The sequence below is a fragment of the Poecilia reticulata genome, linkage group LG6, assembly GCF_000633615.1.
Source record: "Poecilia reticulata strain Guanapo linkage group LG6, Guppy_female_1.0+MT, whole genome shotgun sequence".
NCBI classification, from domain to species: Eukaryota; Metazoa; Chordata; class Actinopteri; order Cyprinodontiformes; family Poeciliidae; genus Poecilia; species Poecilia reticulata.
Window position 1 is genome coordinate 17416896 of NC_024336.1, and position 19074 is coordinate 17435969.

The 19074-nt window shown below is 39.0% G+C and overlaps 1 protein-coding gene across 1 annotated transcript in view; it reads left to right on the plus strand.

Moving 5' to 3' along the window:
* The window catches only part of mrpl23 (mitochondrial ribosomal protein L23), a 39054-nt gene extending 20444 nt beyond the window's left edge, over positions 1 to 18610 (plus strand). Inside the window, exon 5 of the mRNA XM_008411553.2 lies at positions 17684 to 18610. Coding sequence (XP_008409775.1) covers positions 17684 to 17848 — 165 coding nt within the window. The 3' untranslated portion in view covers positions 17849 to 18610. The remainder of the gene's footprint in view (positions 1 to 17683) is intronic.
* Positions 18611 to 19074: the final 464 nt, after the last annotated feature.

Below are 19074 nucleotides of genomic sequence, written 5' to 3' on the forward strand. Positions count from 1 at the left end.
AGGGCTTTTGTTTCATGATAGATATTTTCAACTTGCTCAAATGAATCGGATGTGGTGTAGACACTTCTTTACCTCACATCGTGAGGCACCTTGGAGCCATCAATCATGAAAGGATGAATAATGAAAACTGTTTAAACAAGACAGTTTGAAAGGCGATACATAATTGATCTGATAATGAATCTTTTAAAGAGAAGACTTCCTCTTGTTTGACAATAAGGAAGTGGCTTGTGATTTTTTTTTTTTGGGGGGGTGAGGGGGTTGTTACTGGTTTTTCCAGCTGGACCAGACAATGATAGGTAGGGGGCTGTTGAACACACACCTACATGTGAACATCTGAGACCTGCTCCATCATTCAATAACTTGCCTGACTCTCTGGATGAAATTCCGTTTAAGTTTCTCTAGACATGCTCATTTAGGGATGAACAGCATGCAGGCATGCTGAGATGCAAGCTCTTTGTGCATAAAATGGCTTGATACAAAACCAAATATCCGGCCTATTTCTCTGGCAGGTTTTCAGAAAAACATGTTCCCTCAACTCCCTTTCCTACCACACACTTTTCTAGGTCCACTCACACACACGCTCACACACACACACACACACTCCAAGAAAAACCCTCCCTTCTTTTGCAGCGGTCGGGAGAAAACAAGATTGTTCCTAATTGACTCCACATGTCCAAGAGTGTTCTGTGGGTAGATGCTCACACCGCAGTCCCCCCTGTTCAACAACCCTCATCCTTCCCGCTCCCCCTTTCGCTTCCCCTGTTCCCTCCATCAGCTAGTGTTGCAGCAGTAATAGATTTGTGCACTTTCTCTTGCTCCTTGCTCTTGGGTTTTGGTTGAGGGGAGGCCTCCCAATAGCGGGGTTCCGTGACGGCCATTTTCCTCAGGCTGAGAGGGGGACCCCAGTATCGGGGCAAGAGATAGCATCTGCATGTGTGAAATTTGCGCTGTGTGTGGGAAACTGTGTATATATGTGTGTGAGGGGCTGCGAGGGGTAACTGGGGGTGGTGACTAAGGCCATGGTGGAGTTATGCCAGAACAGGGAGGTCCAGAGATGGGGCAAAGCTCTCGGGCAGAGGAGGAGGAAGCTGAATGTAAGAGAAGGAAGGGGTGGTGTTGGGGTGACAAAAACAGCAGCAGAAAATGAAAAAGCCTGGAGCTTGCAACTTTTAGGCCTTGCTGCCTTGTAGTAGGGTTTAAACTCAGACTGCTTTTATCCAACGCCGTGCCCAAGGTAACACTTGGTTCAGATTTTCGCACCCAACTCATATTGTTCCGTCCGTTTGATGCTGTAATGGGTGGATGCTGGAAAATCTGATCCTGGATTGCACATTTTGACCTCTGTGGTAGACATTACTTCATGTACAGTTGGTATAATTAGATTTGTCTGGTTCACGGTGCATTCGAATAACAAAATTGTCATGAGGCTTTAAATAACCTCTGAAATTTTAAAAATAGCAGTACGTTTATCAGAGAATGCTGTGTGAAAAGTGTGCCGCAAAGCCTTTTTCAAAAGTGAATTCTGTTGCTTTAAAGCTTTTTTTTTTCCTGAGACATATTATTATTATTTCAAACCTTGTRGTTGCCCTTTATTAAATTACCTGGGTTAATCTCACCCATCTAACATATGTTACCCCTCCATTTTAAGTAATTGTTTTTCCTATTTGAAACCTACAGGGTTTTTTTTGTTTGTTTTTTTTTTTTTTTAGATAATATCATTTCCAAACATTTACAACTTAGTCCTCCGTGCTTCGTTTGACAAAAACGCTCTACACTTTTTTGGAGACTTTGTCATTGCTTCTAACCGAGCAGCGAAGCTCGCATCAGTTAGATGCAAGCTTCACCAACTGGGACAAGCAGCAGCACTTCAGTGGGCTGAGTGCTCGAAGTGCAAGTTGAAAGCTGTTGAAGAGCGATGCTGAGAGTATGGGACATGTGACCATACCCATCTTTTCAGTTTACTGTTACACTGCTGAAAATGTCGTCTGAGCCAGTGTAAAAAAAAAAAAAAAAAAAAAAAGCAATGATGTGTTTTGGAGAATGTGCAGAGATTTATGCTCGTCTTTTCTCACCAGTTTCTGTTCATATATCTGCATTTTGCTGTGGGAAATCCTTCACTGTAGATCCGTTGACATGGCAGTGCTTCCTTTTAGCAATTTGGATACATTTATACTTGCACTTTTGCAGGACACTCRCACACCTCACTAAGCAAATAGTATTTTTCTCTTATGATTCTTATACATGTGTGTCGTATTACAATGACTCTGCAGAAATGACCCACAGAAGGTCTCAGAGAATACATTTTCTTCCACCGAAGTGGTTCCAATGCTAGATCATAGCCTACGCAGATAGGCAAATAATTTATTTTTATTTTTAAATGGAAGAAATATTTGCAGCATCCAGTAAGTTTAACAGCAACATATCTCTTTTAGTTTGGGGATATTGCTGTGGCCTTATTTAAAAAAAAAAAAAATCTAACGAATTAGATTTATGAAGAGAAGATAAAACTTGTGGAGGATATATCGGACAATGGTATTCTGATAAATGGGTTGCTGTTTTATATTATTGTTATATAATTAATTTATAAATACGTTTTTAAGTATTGAGCACCATTTAAAACRGCTACTATCCAATGTAGTAGACATTGTAAATAATTTAAGAATTATCATTTACTTGCACTGCAGTCTATAATTTATAATTGTACTGTTATTTACAGTGTGTCATAGTACAGTTAAGTGTTTTAAAGGGCTCTAAGTGACTTAGCTCCCTCACCACATCTTGACGTTGCACCTCTATGTCATGAGCAAATATTTCCTTTTTCTCTCAGTTCTAATATCTTATACAAAAAGATCCAGTGTGCACAAAAAAMCAGCCTGGTAAAATCCAACCCCTTATTCTACAATGACTTGAAACTTGCTTCACTTGTCTTTGTCTCCTCACAAAACACCAAAGGTTTAAAACATTACAAAAACTGTAGCTGTTTTTTTTTTTTTTTTTTGAGTATATCTGATGTTTTTACAGGCTGGTGGTTATAAATAAGGTATATACGCTGTCCTCTAGCGTAATCACGCATTACATATTATAAACACGTCCTTATTTATTAAAGAAACATTGAGCCAAAATWAAAAAAAAGTTTAGAAAAATAAAGTACATCCCAAAAATCCTAAATATGCATAAACGATATAAAACCCTTAAATGTAATGAGGGTGTACTTTTTTTTTTACCAWGACTGTAACTAATGACCGTTCACAGCAGGGAAGGCTTGTTAAATTTCACAGTATGGTTACAATAAAATGAATGAATGATTTAACAATGTAGCAAGTCTAACAATAAATCTGAGTTTTGCACAAACGTTGTGACTCAGCCAGAGTTTTAAATGCAAGGCTTTTGGGGAATAAAAATATTTGTGATATGGTGTACATTTATGTTTCCAGGTGTTCTATAGTTTTTAACCTGTCACAGAAATCACTTATTTAAAGACCGTCAACGATATTTGTGGATTTATGGACACCAAGAGAAAGAAAGCTCTTCAACATTGACTTAGAAGACTTTTTTAAAATAAAAATAAAAAAACAATTTTTATGAAGTCGACTTTTAATACAACCAGACATGAGAAGAAAATACTTAAAAACCTAATGACAAAAAAATACTTTGAAATGGTTATTAGCAGKCTAGAGCTTTGCAGACATTAAAAACTGCTTTGGAAAAATGTACATCTCTATGCTCCTAGTTCTTTAAATTGTATTGGGATAAAGTCCTACTCAGTTGTATTATCCAATCCCGCTGTGCTCCTCCCTGGACCTTCTGTCCTCCAGCTGAGCTCCCGCCCCACTGAGCATCCCTTCCCCACACAGCTCCACCAGACTAGCAGCAGTAGCAGCAGCAACTGGCAAACACCTGGTGAAACTGAGCTAATCATGCAAACTGCAGTGCTCCTAATAACAGTAAATGGCACAATGGAGAAGCATTATTCTGACTCTGTTCTGAAAGCGAGTGGGAACTTCTTAAAGCAATTTCAAGGCGTCAAATTGCAAAGTCAAATGTCTTAAGTTATGTTTCATTTTTATGGCAAAGTTGTATTGCTGTTAGTGTGACGTGTAGCTGATCATACAGCGTATGTTTAGACAAGTGCTTTGTTGAAGGAGTTAGAAGTACATTACAGAAAATGACCAGGCTTCTGATGACAACACAAGTCATTGTTCTCAGAATTGAAGAAATGTTAAGTTGTACTTTACTTTGATGAAAATTCAGTGCATTCTCTTTGGTCTCTTTTTGTCCCATAACTTGCTTCCCGTCAGTGCCCAGGTAAGTTGAGTTGTATCAAATGAGAATAGGCAGCTGTAAAGAGGGGGAAAAAAAGAAGACATTAGTAACTGGAAAGCAGCAAGCACGGAGGAGTTGASACACAGCTCAAATGGGAGAAGTGGGGGGAGGAAACAGCTGTATTCAGAATGATGATGAGAGCAAGGCTAAGTCATGTTAGCCTAACACTAGATGGCAACGTTTTGCTGTATAGTCTCCTTTACAGAACTTCATTTATCTCCTATCTGTTATTGACTCTGTGTTGCTTAATAATGGACATGAGTTGTGTGACTGCGTGTGTGTGTGTGTGTGTTTAGCTAGGCTGACTAAGGGTGATGACAGAGGGGGTACACGTTGGGGAAGGAAGGTTTTTAAACCCCCCAGAGACCCCGACCACCATGTCTCCCCTCCGTTCAGCTCTGTAGGAAAGCGTCTGCTTTTACGAAGCTGGAGGTGCTGAATCGGGGCTGAGCGGGAAATCTTGCTTATCTGTGAGGAATTTTATTATTTTCAAGTATTTGGATCGAAATCGCTCCTGCTCTCCCTCGTTCCTTTCCCTTTTCACCTTGTCACGCAACCGCAGGCTTTCCTCACACAGGCCTGCCTGTCTGCCGCTGAGCTTCCTTCCCTTTCCTGTGCTGCCTCACCCTTGCTTATCGCACCAATTAACATTTTTAACGTTTGCCACTTTTCTTTCAGAGCTTTCTTCCCTTGGTGTGCCTCTCATTTTTCAGCTATGAAAATTTGGGATTTAATTTATTTAGTTTAAGTTATTTAGTTGACATTTCTCTGTGTCCAGCTGCTTTTCACTTGATGTCACATTTTCTATGCTTCAATATTGTTTAAAAAAGAATTTAAATATATATTGTGTATTGAAATATTTGCTAAAATCTTAATATCCATCTTCAAAAAGGAAACAAATGATCTATTTACAAATCAGTCATAATTTTTGTTTACGATCAACGGCAATTATGACACAAATAGTTTAATTACTTTAAGATGACAATACTAATCCTTAAAAATGATTTTGAAATCATTTTATAAATGATTGTATTAGTTTAATGCATTATTACATGATGTTAAGAACTTACTAAGTAAATGGGTACATATATAGGCAGGGAGGAAGGGATAGATTTTCCATCAATTTTACCTTTCCTGCTTTTATTTTYCTTTTATAGTTTTAGCTATAATACAAAAAGAGTGGATGTGCTGCTTGAAAAATATCAGGACTTGTTCAAATTGGGATTGATATTTAAGAAAACTGGAAATCAGTATTAGTTTGATTGGTGGATTTCTTATTTGCTTTTATTCAAGTTCCTATCTTGGCGGTTATTAGCTTGGCAGCTAGAACAAATATGCTCAGTAGTAATGTGATGTGTATTTACTGCCCACGTTGTGTGTATTTGGTTAGTTTTGTTAGACAGAAAAAAAAACACATGCTGTCTTTTGAAGGTGAGGTGGGTTTTTGATTTTGTACCTTTTTGTTGAAATAAGATCTGAAAATATTTGTGTTATTTTTTTATTCTTTTGAAACAAATTTTGACAAAACACCATTTGTTTTAAGGAAAATAATACAAAAAATGTAGTTGTTATGCAGTTAAACCAATCAATTGGGCACTCGTGTGTTTGGTTTTCAGTTTCACCAACCAACAGGTTGTCTTTTTATGCACTGGGTTTTAAGTTTTATAAACAATCAAATTAATGTTTATTCTTTTATGCATTAATGAGGATAATCTCGTAAGTCCTTAACTTACTGTTAGCTTTAAAACTTTAAAGCTTTCACCAAGGAAAGATTGATTGTTGCAGCTCTTCAAAACAAATAAAAAGAACTTTCGTGTTTCTAACAAAGAAACTGCGATTTACATAATTTCCTCTTCCGTTCAAGTTTAGTGAACGGAAAAGCGATGAAATTGGGAGCCTTGGGGCAAAACCACCTTTCTATGTTAGTAGATTACAATAATTTGACAGTTTTAGGCAATGATCAGTAGCCTGGATCACACATGGCATAAAACATTAAGGACTAACTTCCTGATATCTTTTGCTGCGATGATGGAAGAACAGCTGGTGGGGCCAGCAGCAGGGTTGTGAGGAGCTCTGAGGGACTACCAATGAGGCTGCTTCTGTACACTTAGACTGAGAAAAATTGGCCTCATTAAAAAGTTAACAAAAATGTGATTGGATAATAAAGCCATTTATTATCCAGTTTTCATGCATTGCAGCTTTAGTTTCACTTGAAAGTACTTGTAAGTGTTGTAGGTTTGGAGGCTAATAGAAGAAAGGAATGATCTAGTGCACTCACTCACTGCATTTGTAGGTGGTGAGGCCAATCAAAAGAGGAGCTTTGGTGCTGCTGAAACTTTGCTCAACCCTTCTTTGATTTGGAGATTTCKCTCAAGTAAAATTTTGTGTTTATGTGGCTTGTTAGGAGTGTATGTGTGCAGGTTTCATAAAAGCTTGGTGGGGAGAGAACATGAATTATGGAGAACAGAGCAGGATCTTGCACGCAGATCTTTTTTTTTTAAGCTTGAAGCTCTTTGCAGTAAATTCGTTTTAACTCAACTCATCACCGTATGAAATACTGATGCAGTAAAGAAATGATGATCAGTATAGAAATGCAGAGCAAATGAACCCCTCTTTTTTTCTCTCTCTCAAATATTTTCACTATTTCTGCAATCTGTCTCAACTCTGTGTTCTGCATCTTTATCTTTATTTCTATTATTAGATCCTCAATTTGAGTTTGCAGCATTTTCTATTGCTACCCACATTTCCTTCAGTTTCCCCTTATCTATATATCACTCATTCACACACCAATACACACACACACACACACACACACACGCATGTAACTTTTTCTTGAGTTGCATGCACGTAACTCACCTCTCAACACAGCTTCCACTTTGATCAACCAGTCATCCATGGCACCACCCATGTTCTCAGAAGGGGTGCCACCAAGCCTGATAAAGCCCTCTGATAGGCCCCAGTGATGCATTTCCTGTTTTGGTGTTCTACGTTTTTTATTTTCTCAACCAGCTGGTCCCAGCATTCCTGTTAGTGTCACGGAGGGGGCAGGGGTGTTGCTTGGATGTTTATGTTCAAGTGCAAAGTAGGAGTGAGTCTGCGAGGTTTTGTTTAAGGGTCTCATGGTGTGTGTGTGTGTGTGTGTGTGTGTGTGTGCGTGTGTGTGTGTTTGGTAGCCTGGATGTTTGGGTCTGAAGATGAGAGGTGGGTGGGGTTGGTGGAGGGGATGCTTGAAATTGAGGGGGAGGGTAGGTAAGGGTTGTTTTTGTGAAAGAAATGGGGTACATCGTGGGGGTTGTAGGGGTGAATGACATACATGAGGGAGGATAATGATGGTGAGCAGATGTTTACGTATATGTTTATTTGTGTCTTATGAGAACTAGCTGCAAAAATAAGTTTGAGGTGTCATATGGGCTTAAGGTTTAATAACTAGGTAGGAATCACTGAAGTCGAAATGTTTTTTTTTTTTTTTTGCCATCGCTCATGTGTTGTTGATCATCACTGTTAATGTGGGCAGATTTACTAATGTTATTATTGGCTACTGTTGTTGTTCTCCAAGAAGTGTCCAGTTCTTAGATTGATGGGAATGTCTTTGTGGGTGGCTGGGTGTGTATTTAGATGGTGATGATCTTTTCCTGAGAGCTCTGTTACCAGGGTCCGATGTCTCCAGTAGCAGGCTGGAAGCAGACATGCCCAGACATGAAAACTACCATGCACACCCACACACACACACACACACACACACACACGCACACACCCCCTCACACGCACACACACACACACGCACTCACACACATTTGTTCACCCACTCCCACTGTTTGTCTCTGGGCAGAAGTGTGTGCTTGTGCACCACCATACGTCAAGGGGGTTTCTGCGATAGATCAAGTATTTTCAGCTGAACACCAGAGGCGGTGTTTACCCATCCTTCCAACTCCTGGTCTTTTTCCCAGTAATCTTGTACACATTAGCGCTGGAATCTTATCATCCCAAACAATTRGATAAAACTGAAACACATTTTTCTTCTGCATGACGTCATGATAAAAAAGGCTTGTGCAATATGTAAAAGAAAAAAGAAAAATATGCTTTTCACCACACATTTTACTGGAAATGTACAATCGTTTGGATTTTTTAGAATGAGCTTGTTTCTAGCAGAAAACTTCCAAATCTAATAATCTCTATAAGCTGAACTGCATATGAAATGTTTATTTTCATGTAAATAACCTAATTTCATGCAGTGTCATTGATAATAAGATGCAAACTCTCAACTATATATATATATAAGAATAATTCTGTTGCATAAAATGGTTCCCACCAGCAAAATCTCTAATGCAGTGCAACTCTTTTACTTTTTTGCAAAGAGCACCTGGTCATTAGGGGTGTAATAATGCTGAATCCTCATGAAAAGAAACAAGACATGATATTGAGTTTTAAGAATGACAGGGATTGATATTTTTGAAGATAAAAATGGATTCTCCAAAAAACCCTTTCTTGCATATTTTCATGGATTTTGCCRCAAACTCAAGTAATTGTTCTTCCTTTTTCTGATTTCTTTTTATCTCTTCAGACCTTACGACAGTGTTTTAACTATGCATGGTGTGCAGTACAACATTTCATAGTTGCTTTCGGTAAGAGTGTACCGTGATTGTTCTGCTGCTCCACGTACCCTTATTCGGTTGTGATGGCAACGTTTTCTGCCTCTTGGTTGTGCTTACACATTTCTGGTGTCTTGTTTGTTCCTCTGTTGCATTTATAGCTCCCACTRGAAACCCCAAACCCCGCTTAACAAATGACTGAAGTGTTGTTCTATTCCAGCTTCATAAGGAATAGAGCTGGCTAGTGCTCATGAGTCACCTTAACGAGAAGCATTGTGGTGTTTTAATGTCACAAGATCTTCTACGATGAGATCCTGCTACACACCTACTAGTCATCCAGTCTTAACAAACACTTATCTAATATTTTTACATTGATAAAGCTTGAGCTAATGCATTTTTCCATGCTAAGTAGGCGTAGGCCTGCATAATATTCTTGCATTATTATAACCTTGAGTGAAAAATGTAATAATTTGATGGGCCATTTTCACAAACGTTGCTGCCAATTTATTACTTTTGTTTGAAAATAGAAAAACATATATTTCTACTCCTTAGTTATTTCTAAGTTAATAAAAAAATCACATTTAAGTTAGACTAATGTTTATTACATTGTACATGTTCAGATTATTCTAGAGAGTGACACAATCCTAATTATTTAGGATATCTGCTCAGCKAGCCAGAAGGCCGTCTCCTGCTTAATAGACCTGCACCTTACAGCTTGAATTGAATTGAATTTGTTTGGTGTTGGCGCAAATGAGTGCAACATTAGCTCTTCATGACCACAATCACGTATGTATCATGCAAACTCCACGGTCAGCTACTTTCCAAATATATGAATTTAAACAACCAGTGTTCAGACAGCATCCAAAACATTGTTATGTCATCATCATGTGAACCATATGTCACCATTAATATGAATGACACAGAGGCATGCACAAACACACACTGCTGTGAGCCAAAGCCCACTAAGTTATTTGACCACTGGCGGGATGTGGACATTTCTCTGTAATTGGCAGGAGCGCTGGGTTCATGACCCTGAGTGAACTCGTAGCAGGATGCTCTTGGTTAGTGGTCTACTCTCACTGCCACATACTTTTACAGACTGATGGTTTTACTTTTCTCCCGCTCTCATGCTCAGCAGTTATTTTTCTCAAAGTCTTTTTCATACAAAGAGTTTGACTCTTTAATATCAGTTTAGGTTTCTGAAGGAAGTTTAAACACATTTTAAGTTGGAGAGTTTTTCTTCGACAGCCTGTCCCTACAAAGGAAGAAAGTCGTTCTGTTTGTCTTTTCGATACTGACATTCTTTACCCCTGCAGTCCGTTTTCCATTCAGGTTTCTCAGTTTTCTTTTCCTCGTTTTTATCAGAGCACTAAAGGAGGCACCACTCTAATATTGTGTCTATGAGATAAAGGGAGACTGAATGTGTGGTCCACCCAGAAGCCTTGTTGCAGGAATTCTCTGTAATCATCAGACTGTTTGTGTTATCCTGCTCTTTATGTTAGTCATTAGGTTTTTAAATATTTTGGGGATTTTTAGATAATGCAATAAGGGTTTAAAGGGAGGAATTGATTATAGTTGTCATTGAAGAAAAATAATCATGTATGGTCAAAGTTTCCAAGGCATTTGAAAGAACTTAATTGATTWTAATGTATACAATACAATATACAGGACAATACAAACACGAGTGTAAACCAGATACATTGTATTTGAGCTTTCTCGCAAACATGCACATTTTCAACACTAGTCCATGTAAAAGGAGAATATTATATGAAACTTAAATTTCAGACAGCATTTCTCTTGCTACGATTGTTTCGCTGAGTTTAATACTTGATGAAAGCAGCTATTTATTAAATTTTTTAATAAATAGTTTTATTGTTAATTCTTGTATTTTCACCTAATTTTGTTGGCCTAAAAAGTGTTTTAAGGTTATTCCCATCACCAACAAGAGCTTTTTTCAAAAACCCTTGCTATATTTAGCCCAGTTAAATAATGAGTGTCCCCAAGACTGTTTTTGACTAAAAGTCACTGGATGTACGTGATTCTACTTAAAGCTCTACCAAAGCAAAAAAAAAAAAAGAAAAACATGGCAAGATTTTTTTTTCTATCTTATACTTTGTTCATTTGAGAAGAGCCATATTTGTTACCAAAAGTCTCATCCTAAACTTTTCACCTCAAATTTTCACCATTCTTGAACTGCRGCCGGCGCCACACGAAATTATTTCAAGGGCTACAAATGCCCCCAAGCCGCGCTTTGGACAGGCCTTGCTTAAAGCTATTCCTTGATAAGTTMATAAGTTATAATAAAACAAGTATTTTTTTGTTGGATTGTGTGTTTGATTCCAGCTTGGGTAAGACCCTGATTTCCAAGCTGTCCTCAGATCTGCATTTCAAACTGTAAACATCATTTGGAGTGGGTAATTGAGATGTGTAGTGTAAACACCGAGGGGAATCTAAAATACAGAAGATATAAAAAAACTGCCATGGTGCACCAGAAAGTCCACAAACTATCACCATTGCTTCTCCCCAGTCAGCCCAGTTTGTTTGCTCTGACTTCACGTTTGGTCTTGAGAGGTTTTGCGAGATTTCTCGTCTGACATCTGAATGTTGGTGAGTGCTTTTTTTTTGTGTGTGTGTGTGTGTGTGTGTGTGGTGTGTTTCTCCTGTCGTGAAGCTCAACACCACACATCGTATGACCAAACCCGTTATTCCTTAGACACTTAATCGTCATGTGTGTGTGGTCTCTCGGGTTTTGAAAATTGGCCGCTGGTTGTAAAATCTTGCCGTTTCATCTAGGCAATACTTGGTTTCTTACCTTTTCCTTTTCTTTAACTCTTCTCTTCTGAAGATCCAAGCATGACTACTCAAGTCACGCATATATATCTGCTTTTGCGTCGTAGCGTGCCCCAAATCAGACCAATAATCATGAAAAACGTTTCTTGTTATTTGGGAACATTTGTCTGAAGTAGCTCTGCCTCAGARGTTTGTCCTAACCACAAGCAAGTCAGTTGTAACGTCTGCTGAATGTAACTGCTAAGAAAACAGCGAGGCACCAATTGTTTACTCATTTTGGCAGCTGTTGTCAATTAACAGGTTAAAAGTGTGACTGTGGTCCTTAAATGTGACGCAGCGCAGAAAAACACAATAAATTCTCACTTTCTGAGACAAAACAAGGCATGAAATTTGGGCTTACTAAAGACCTATGTATATCTTCGCAGAAATAAAGAACATACAAAGTATACATTATTCCTTTAATCCTTATTCCATTCCATTACTCTACACTACTTCTCCTCCTTTTCCCCTGTTGAGGGAAACTGTGGGTGTAATGGGTTGCTCATGTGCGTAAGAGGAGTATATTTATATAGCTAGCAGTCTGAGGCCTCTTCCCTGTGTTCCTGGATAGCGACTAGATTCCATCGGTGGCAATATAAAGATTGTGGTAGAGTCAGTGAAAGTATCCCCTTCCTCAATTTGTTGTGTAGGAAGTATAGGGAACAAAAATAAATCCCTTGGAGGCTCATAATAACTTAATTTCTTTCTCTGATTTTGTCCTTCTTGGCCAGTCTTTGCAGGTCCCCGCCATAAATCAGTCAACATGCGCACTGTATATGACGTGCACATACACAGGGAGCGGTAGAGTCAGGAAAGATTGTTTTAAACATGAGCTCATGGAGGTGGAGAGGACATGGGCATTTGCTTCTGCTGTGGTGTGATGTACATATTTCAAAGAAAAATATGAATGCTCTCTGGCAGCACTTACACCGGCTGCGGAAATGTGTCCAGCAGACATTGGATATACACACACGCGGGCTGTAGCCTGCTGCCAATAATAAGACTTGTTTAATGAGTCTCATCGCTTTGTTGATTTCAGTCTCAGGGCTTTGTTGTTCTTGTGAATCGCACTCTCCGAGGCCGGTATTAATCTTCACTGAGTGTATACATAAGGCGTCCAAGGCAGCGTTGTTAACTGGGAGTTGTCATGCGACAATGTTTGGTTCAAGTTTGGAGAAGTCTTGTTTGGTTCAATGCTTCATTGGTCATCTTGTTTCCAGGTCTGGTGTTTATAGCACAGGGGTAGACCCTTTTTTATGTCACCTCTGCTTACTTCTTCTCCCAGCCTTCTCCTTTCATCCATCAAAATATTTCCCTCTGCTTCTTGGTGTCCTCCTTTTAACTCCTGCAGCAAACTTGCCTTTGCCTGATTCAGTGTTTGTACTCGGGATTCCTCAATGGCAGTGTGTGCAGAAAGACACAGAGGACCTTGGCCGTGCCGCTGGTTTCCAGGTGCTGCTGTGGTGTTTGGCAGCTCTCTGCTTGTGCTTGACTAAGCTTTTTTTCTTACAACAGGGTTTGCACATTTGGCTTTTTTCACGAGAAAACCTCCTGTAGCTTGAATTKCAAGTGTTGCTGCAAAACAGAAGCAGAAAGGGGAAGGGTTTTTATCATAAGGTTGCTGTTTTTTAAAGCTTGTGTTGTAGTAAAGTAGATGATTAACTATAGAGAATGARGGATGACACACCTTTTAGCGCCATACACCTTAGTATTACTGCTTTATCCATGTTTAAATAAGGGTGCATCTCAATAAATAATATCATTGTAGTAATTGGATTCAAAAAGCAAGACTCAAATAAGACTTACCTTAAAAATAAGAATATTTTCTTTGGTGAGATTACAGCTTTCGAATAAAACTTGTAAAATAGAAAAACATATTTGACACCAAAGGTGACATATACAGATGATAAAAATCATAAATGGGTTATACAAATACCTCTTTTGCTGAAGGCTATAATTGCTATTGGAAATAATTTTTTTTTTTTTTAATATGTGTCTGTGTGTGTGTGGGTGATTGCCTTGCTAGTCTAGGACTTTGTATCTCTGACCCAGTGGGAGGAGACAGTGTGACAGAAGGGACCAAAGGGTCCCTCTGAGATCGGGAAGCCTTTACTGATCACAGTGCGCTTCAACAGATGGGACACTGAAGTTTGTGATGAAGCAGTTATTTGCTTTATTTGCTCTATGTAAGAGTTTTGTTTTCTGTTTGTGAGTGATAAAGTTGTACCGAAATGCATAATTGAAGGAAAAATGGATTCTATAGGTGACTGGTAAACCATGATTGAAATCTTTTTGCTAACCTTAAAATCACGCAAAGATGGAGAGACTGGAGGATTTTATTATAAATTATTATTGTTATTTGGAAGGACCTTCAGGTGCCCATCTATGTTCCCAAATACCTAAAACATTGTACATGGTTAATTTGCTTCCCATGAATAATCGGATAGGGCTGCACAGTGGYGYAGTTGGTAGAGCTGTTGCCTTGCAGCAAGAAGGTTCTGGGTTGGATTCCCGGCCCCGGTCTTTCTGCATGGAGTTTGCATGTTCTCCCTGTGCATGCGTGGGTTTTCTCCGGGTACTCCGGTTTCCTCCCACAGTCTAAAAACATGACTGTCAGGTTAATTGGCCTCTCCAAATTGCCCCTAGGTGTGAGTGTGTGTGTGCATGGATGTTTGTCCTGTGTGTCTCTGTGTTGCCCTGCGACAGACTGGCGACCTGTCCAGGGTTAACCGCGCCTCTTGCCTGGAACGTTAGCTGGAGATAGGCACCAGCAACCATCCCGACCCCACTGAGGGACAAGGGTGTAAGAAAATGGATGGATGGATGAATGATCGGATATCTTTGAAACACTGTAAACATCCCATAAATGGGATTTTTGCAAGGACCACTTATTGTACTTGTATACTGAGCAGCAGAGTGAACAACATTTTTGCTACTGAGTTATTCATTTATCATCCAGTGTCCTAAGTAGAAACCCTGCACACACCCATAACACCCTGATAACTCCTCCTCATTGTGACAGTCTGAGGTTGAAGTGGACTGGTGTTGGTCACCAGTTTGGTCCAAATATGCTCCGAGATGGGATTGTTGCAACTTAGCAAATGTAGTTGTGCTTTTCATTCTGGCAAAAATGGCAAGCTGATACCACAGATTAAAATGATAATGTGATCTGAGATCTTATGAGACTTTTCCATTCTTCCCACTTCCAGATTCTGGAGGTAGTCTCTGCTAAACTCTTCCTCATGGAGGAAACTGTTAACATTTTGGAGGATATAGTTCGGTCTCAGACTGTGAAGATATTGGATTGCCGAATCTTATCTCCCGGCATTGAGATTAACTAGTTTTCAAGTGATTGATATACCTCCCCACATCATCACACAGCCCCTACCAAAAGCTGCTACTCTATTGGTACCGTAATCTGTGTATCTTTATCATTATTTTTTATTTTTTGTATTTCATTTAACTGTGTAGACAAAATCTGGACACAACATTGAAAACCTTAATCCTTAAAAAAATAAACAAACAAAATGAAGTATACAAGATTTATTTATTTTTTGTTGAAATTCTACATACAAAGTTCATAGTTTTGGGGTCACAGATTTGGTTTTGGTTTGCTTTTTTGTCAACATTCCACAAATGCCATAAATCAGCCTTAAATTACCCACCATTTATGGTTTACAAAATGCTTTATTCTCAAGGGCATGTCATGTTTCCTTGTAAAAACAGAAAGAATGTGACAGTTTGGCATTAGGCACATCATTGTGACAGTCTGAGGTTAAAGCTGGCTGTGATTTTTATATGCTAAATGAGGAGATGTTGCTAATTTCAAAATGCTTTTAATTTCCTTGGCAAAAAGAGTTTGCAAGTTTACCCTAATTTTTTTTTTTTTTTTTTTTGCTTTGAGCTTAGCTAGATAAGCACCCTCTCAAACCAAACTATTAGTGGATCTGTAGAATACAGAGACAGAAACGACTCAGATTTACAGGCTGTTTTTGGTCTGACAACTTCTTATAAAAATAAATATAATTCGGTTATGGGACTGTGCAAAAACATATGTTATAATTTCTTTTATTCCGCAATTTCCCAAATTCAAAAAAGCAATTTCAAATTTGTTGTCAAAAATGACTGCACAAAATATCTAAAGATGAAACTTGGATGCCTCCCGACTAAACATGTATAGATGCAGTTCAGATACTGTGCTCTGTCTGAACTGTACTCTACGACCTACAATACCCACGCCGGTGTCCAGGGGCATGTAGTGGGATCTGGACTTTAAATATTTTTAGAGTAAACAAAAGCTTGCATCTCTGCGTCTCCCACGTCAGGAATAAAAACATGCTGCGTGTAATTATATGCATGTTTCTTTTGGTATTTTGGGGGTTGGAGACAAAGTAACATTCACATTAGCGCCACACCATTCTTTGACGCCTACGCACTGACCCCAAGCAAAAATATTTCATATATTTAAGTTGAACAGTTGATTGACAGATGTGTTCACTGAGGCAATTAATTTTTTTGGTGGCGGGCCACTCTAGAGTTGTTGAAAAGTTTATGACTCGCATCCAGACATTTGACTGTCAGCATTAAGMTGAAGCTGCTGGTGTAAAATCTGTTGTTTGTGATCTCTAATCGCTTTGGTGTATTTTGCGAGCATTAACATTTTGCATGAAAGACCAACACAGCAATAAAAATGTAATATAAAAGTGCTACAACAGATTTAAGCAGACTTTATGGAGTTGTTCTCGAAAGTCTAAATAACCCCTGTTTTGTGACTAGTAAGACCGTAATGCATAATTTCAAGAACTTTCTTTACATATGTGCAGTTATTCTATTCAGTTTCACTGAAAATGGGTGCAATAACCCAGCTGTACAACTTTCTGTTTGTGCAGCTTATTCTCATCTCAGTTTTTGACATTTGATTTTCGTAGAAACAAGTTTTTGTAAAGTCACTGTGTTACAGCATTTTCATAATTGGACATTTTTATACCCGTCTGCTGACAGATATCATTGTATTGCAGTTATCATTTTTATCCTTCACAACTTCTCAACAAACTGTTACATTAGCCAARAGATGTAAGCATGGATAGCTCATGAAAGTCCTGCTTGGAAATCTGAACATTATTCAAGCGGCTTCAGATTCCATATAGCTGATGTCAGGTCAGGTATGACCTCAAGAAGGAGTTGCTTCATTAAGCACTAGTTTATTGGTTGCACACACTTTTGCAACCAGGCAATAGCACATTTTTAAAAATGTTCTTCATGTCCTTCCCAACAGTTTGTTTCTCAGGTGAATTGTACTTCATAAATGTCACAATATGTGGAAAATGTTGTTTTAAATTATTTTAATATGGGCTTGTTTTTTTTTTTTTGTTTGTTTGTTTTTGTCACAATATGGGAATGTGCACTTTTAGAGGTCCAATGTGATTGAAGAAACATGTCAGTGTAGCTCTTGTTGCTAGGTGTACTTGGAAGAAACTGAGAGTGATATAATAGGCCTGTGCATACCTGCACTGTATGACCTCTTATCTTTTATTTAGCATTGTGCGTGTGTGTGTGTGTGTGTACTGTACTCTATAGCACCCTGACACAGACTACAGTTGGGCCAGTAATGCATTAGCTATGGCCAGAGATGGGTTGGTATGGAATAAATAATGGATACCATCCTTTCCCTCTAAATAAATCAGGACCAGAGAAATGGAGAGAGATGAGAGATTAAATGTGGGAGAGAGTTGGAGACATTCAATGCCAGATATAAAGAGAGGATTTGTGTAACTGGAAGAAGGATATGGTGACAGAAATAGTGTCCTGAGTTCCAGATGGGTATCTCATTTCTCTTGTTTGTGTTTTATTAATTGACATTCAGTAGAAAACTGATGTGTAGCTGTTGTTATTAATTAAAAAAAAACAAAAAAAAAAACATTCACAGCTTATTTTATTCCCAGGCACAAAGCCAGACATTCACCTTCCCCGACATCTTCCCAGAAAAGGACCGGACGCCGAAGGAGGGCTCCATGGAAGAAATGCAGGAGAAGTTCATGGAGGACGAGAAGCAGAGACAGAAACCCGACCCCAGGAGAGGAGGGGTCACCGAGTGGTTTGGACTCTGAACCGGGGGGCCCTTGGAGCAACATGTATTGATTTGAAATGCAACCTCTGTGATGTCACTTTTATTTCACTGCTGAAACACGAGCGTGTAGCGAAAAAGAGCAAGTGTGTGTGTGTGTGTGCGCGTGTGCGTGTGTGTGTGGGATATGGCAGACATGTGTTCAGTGTGTTTTTGAGGCTGGAGTCCAAGAACCAAAAGACAAGAGGAATTGGAGGAGGAGAGCAGCAAGGCTTCGTCTTTAATGAAACAACCCCACCACACACATTGTCCATCACCTCAGACAACCTCTTCTTCTTTCTCGTCCTGATGTTCTTTCCATACACATGCCGCATTTGTTTCTTTTCGTTTTTTGTTTTGTGAAAGTATCCTTCTCGTATGTCATCCCTGTTGTCTCTCTTGTCTTTATCTTTCTGCGAGATACTTGATCCTCAGCCCCAGCAGAATATATATAAATATAACTATATATGTCTATAGATATAGATAGATATCGATATACACATATATCGATATCTATCTATCTATATATATCTATATATATCTATATATATCTATATATATATATATTCCCAGCTGGTTGGATCCAACTGCTTGAACAGTCGCATCATTTCCTCTTCCAGGAATTTGTCTTGGATTAATTACCTGGATTTGGTAAACAAAAGATGGGATGTTGTTTCAGAAAGCAGATATGTGCAGTTTGCAGTGGCATCATTATATTTTGTGGTAACAACTATTGCCATGACCATAAATAAAGTCTTTACCCGATGTTTGTGTGTGTGTGTGTTTAAATGTTAAAGTTGTTTTCATAGGAACTATTAAATGGTCACCTTTCCAAAAGCACTCTGCCTGCTCTCTCACTGATGCCGTGCCGAGAAACTGGCACTTCGAGAAGCTGTTTGCAGTGCAAGCTGGCCTTCGCAAGTGCCAATGTGGTCTGGTAGCTGTTTTGACAAAGTAATGATCTGTGTTTTGAATCGGGCCAGTGAAGGACTGAGTTCTCTTACCGTAATAAAGCCCATAAAGCGGAGGGTGGGGAGACCTTCTGGGCTCACTCAGACCCTCCATTATGCTTAGAGGCCAAAGTTACAGTAAGTGTCCCCAGCCATGACCGCTAATGTCGGCTGGCTAACAGAAAGGTCCGGTCCCTGACCTCATCCAGCCAACTCATCTATCACTAAGGAGAATGTCAATATTGATCCTGTTGGCCCATTGTCTGCTGCCTGGAACCAC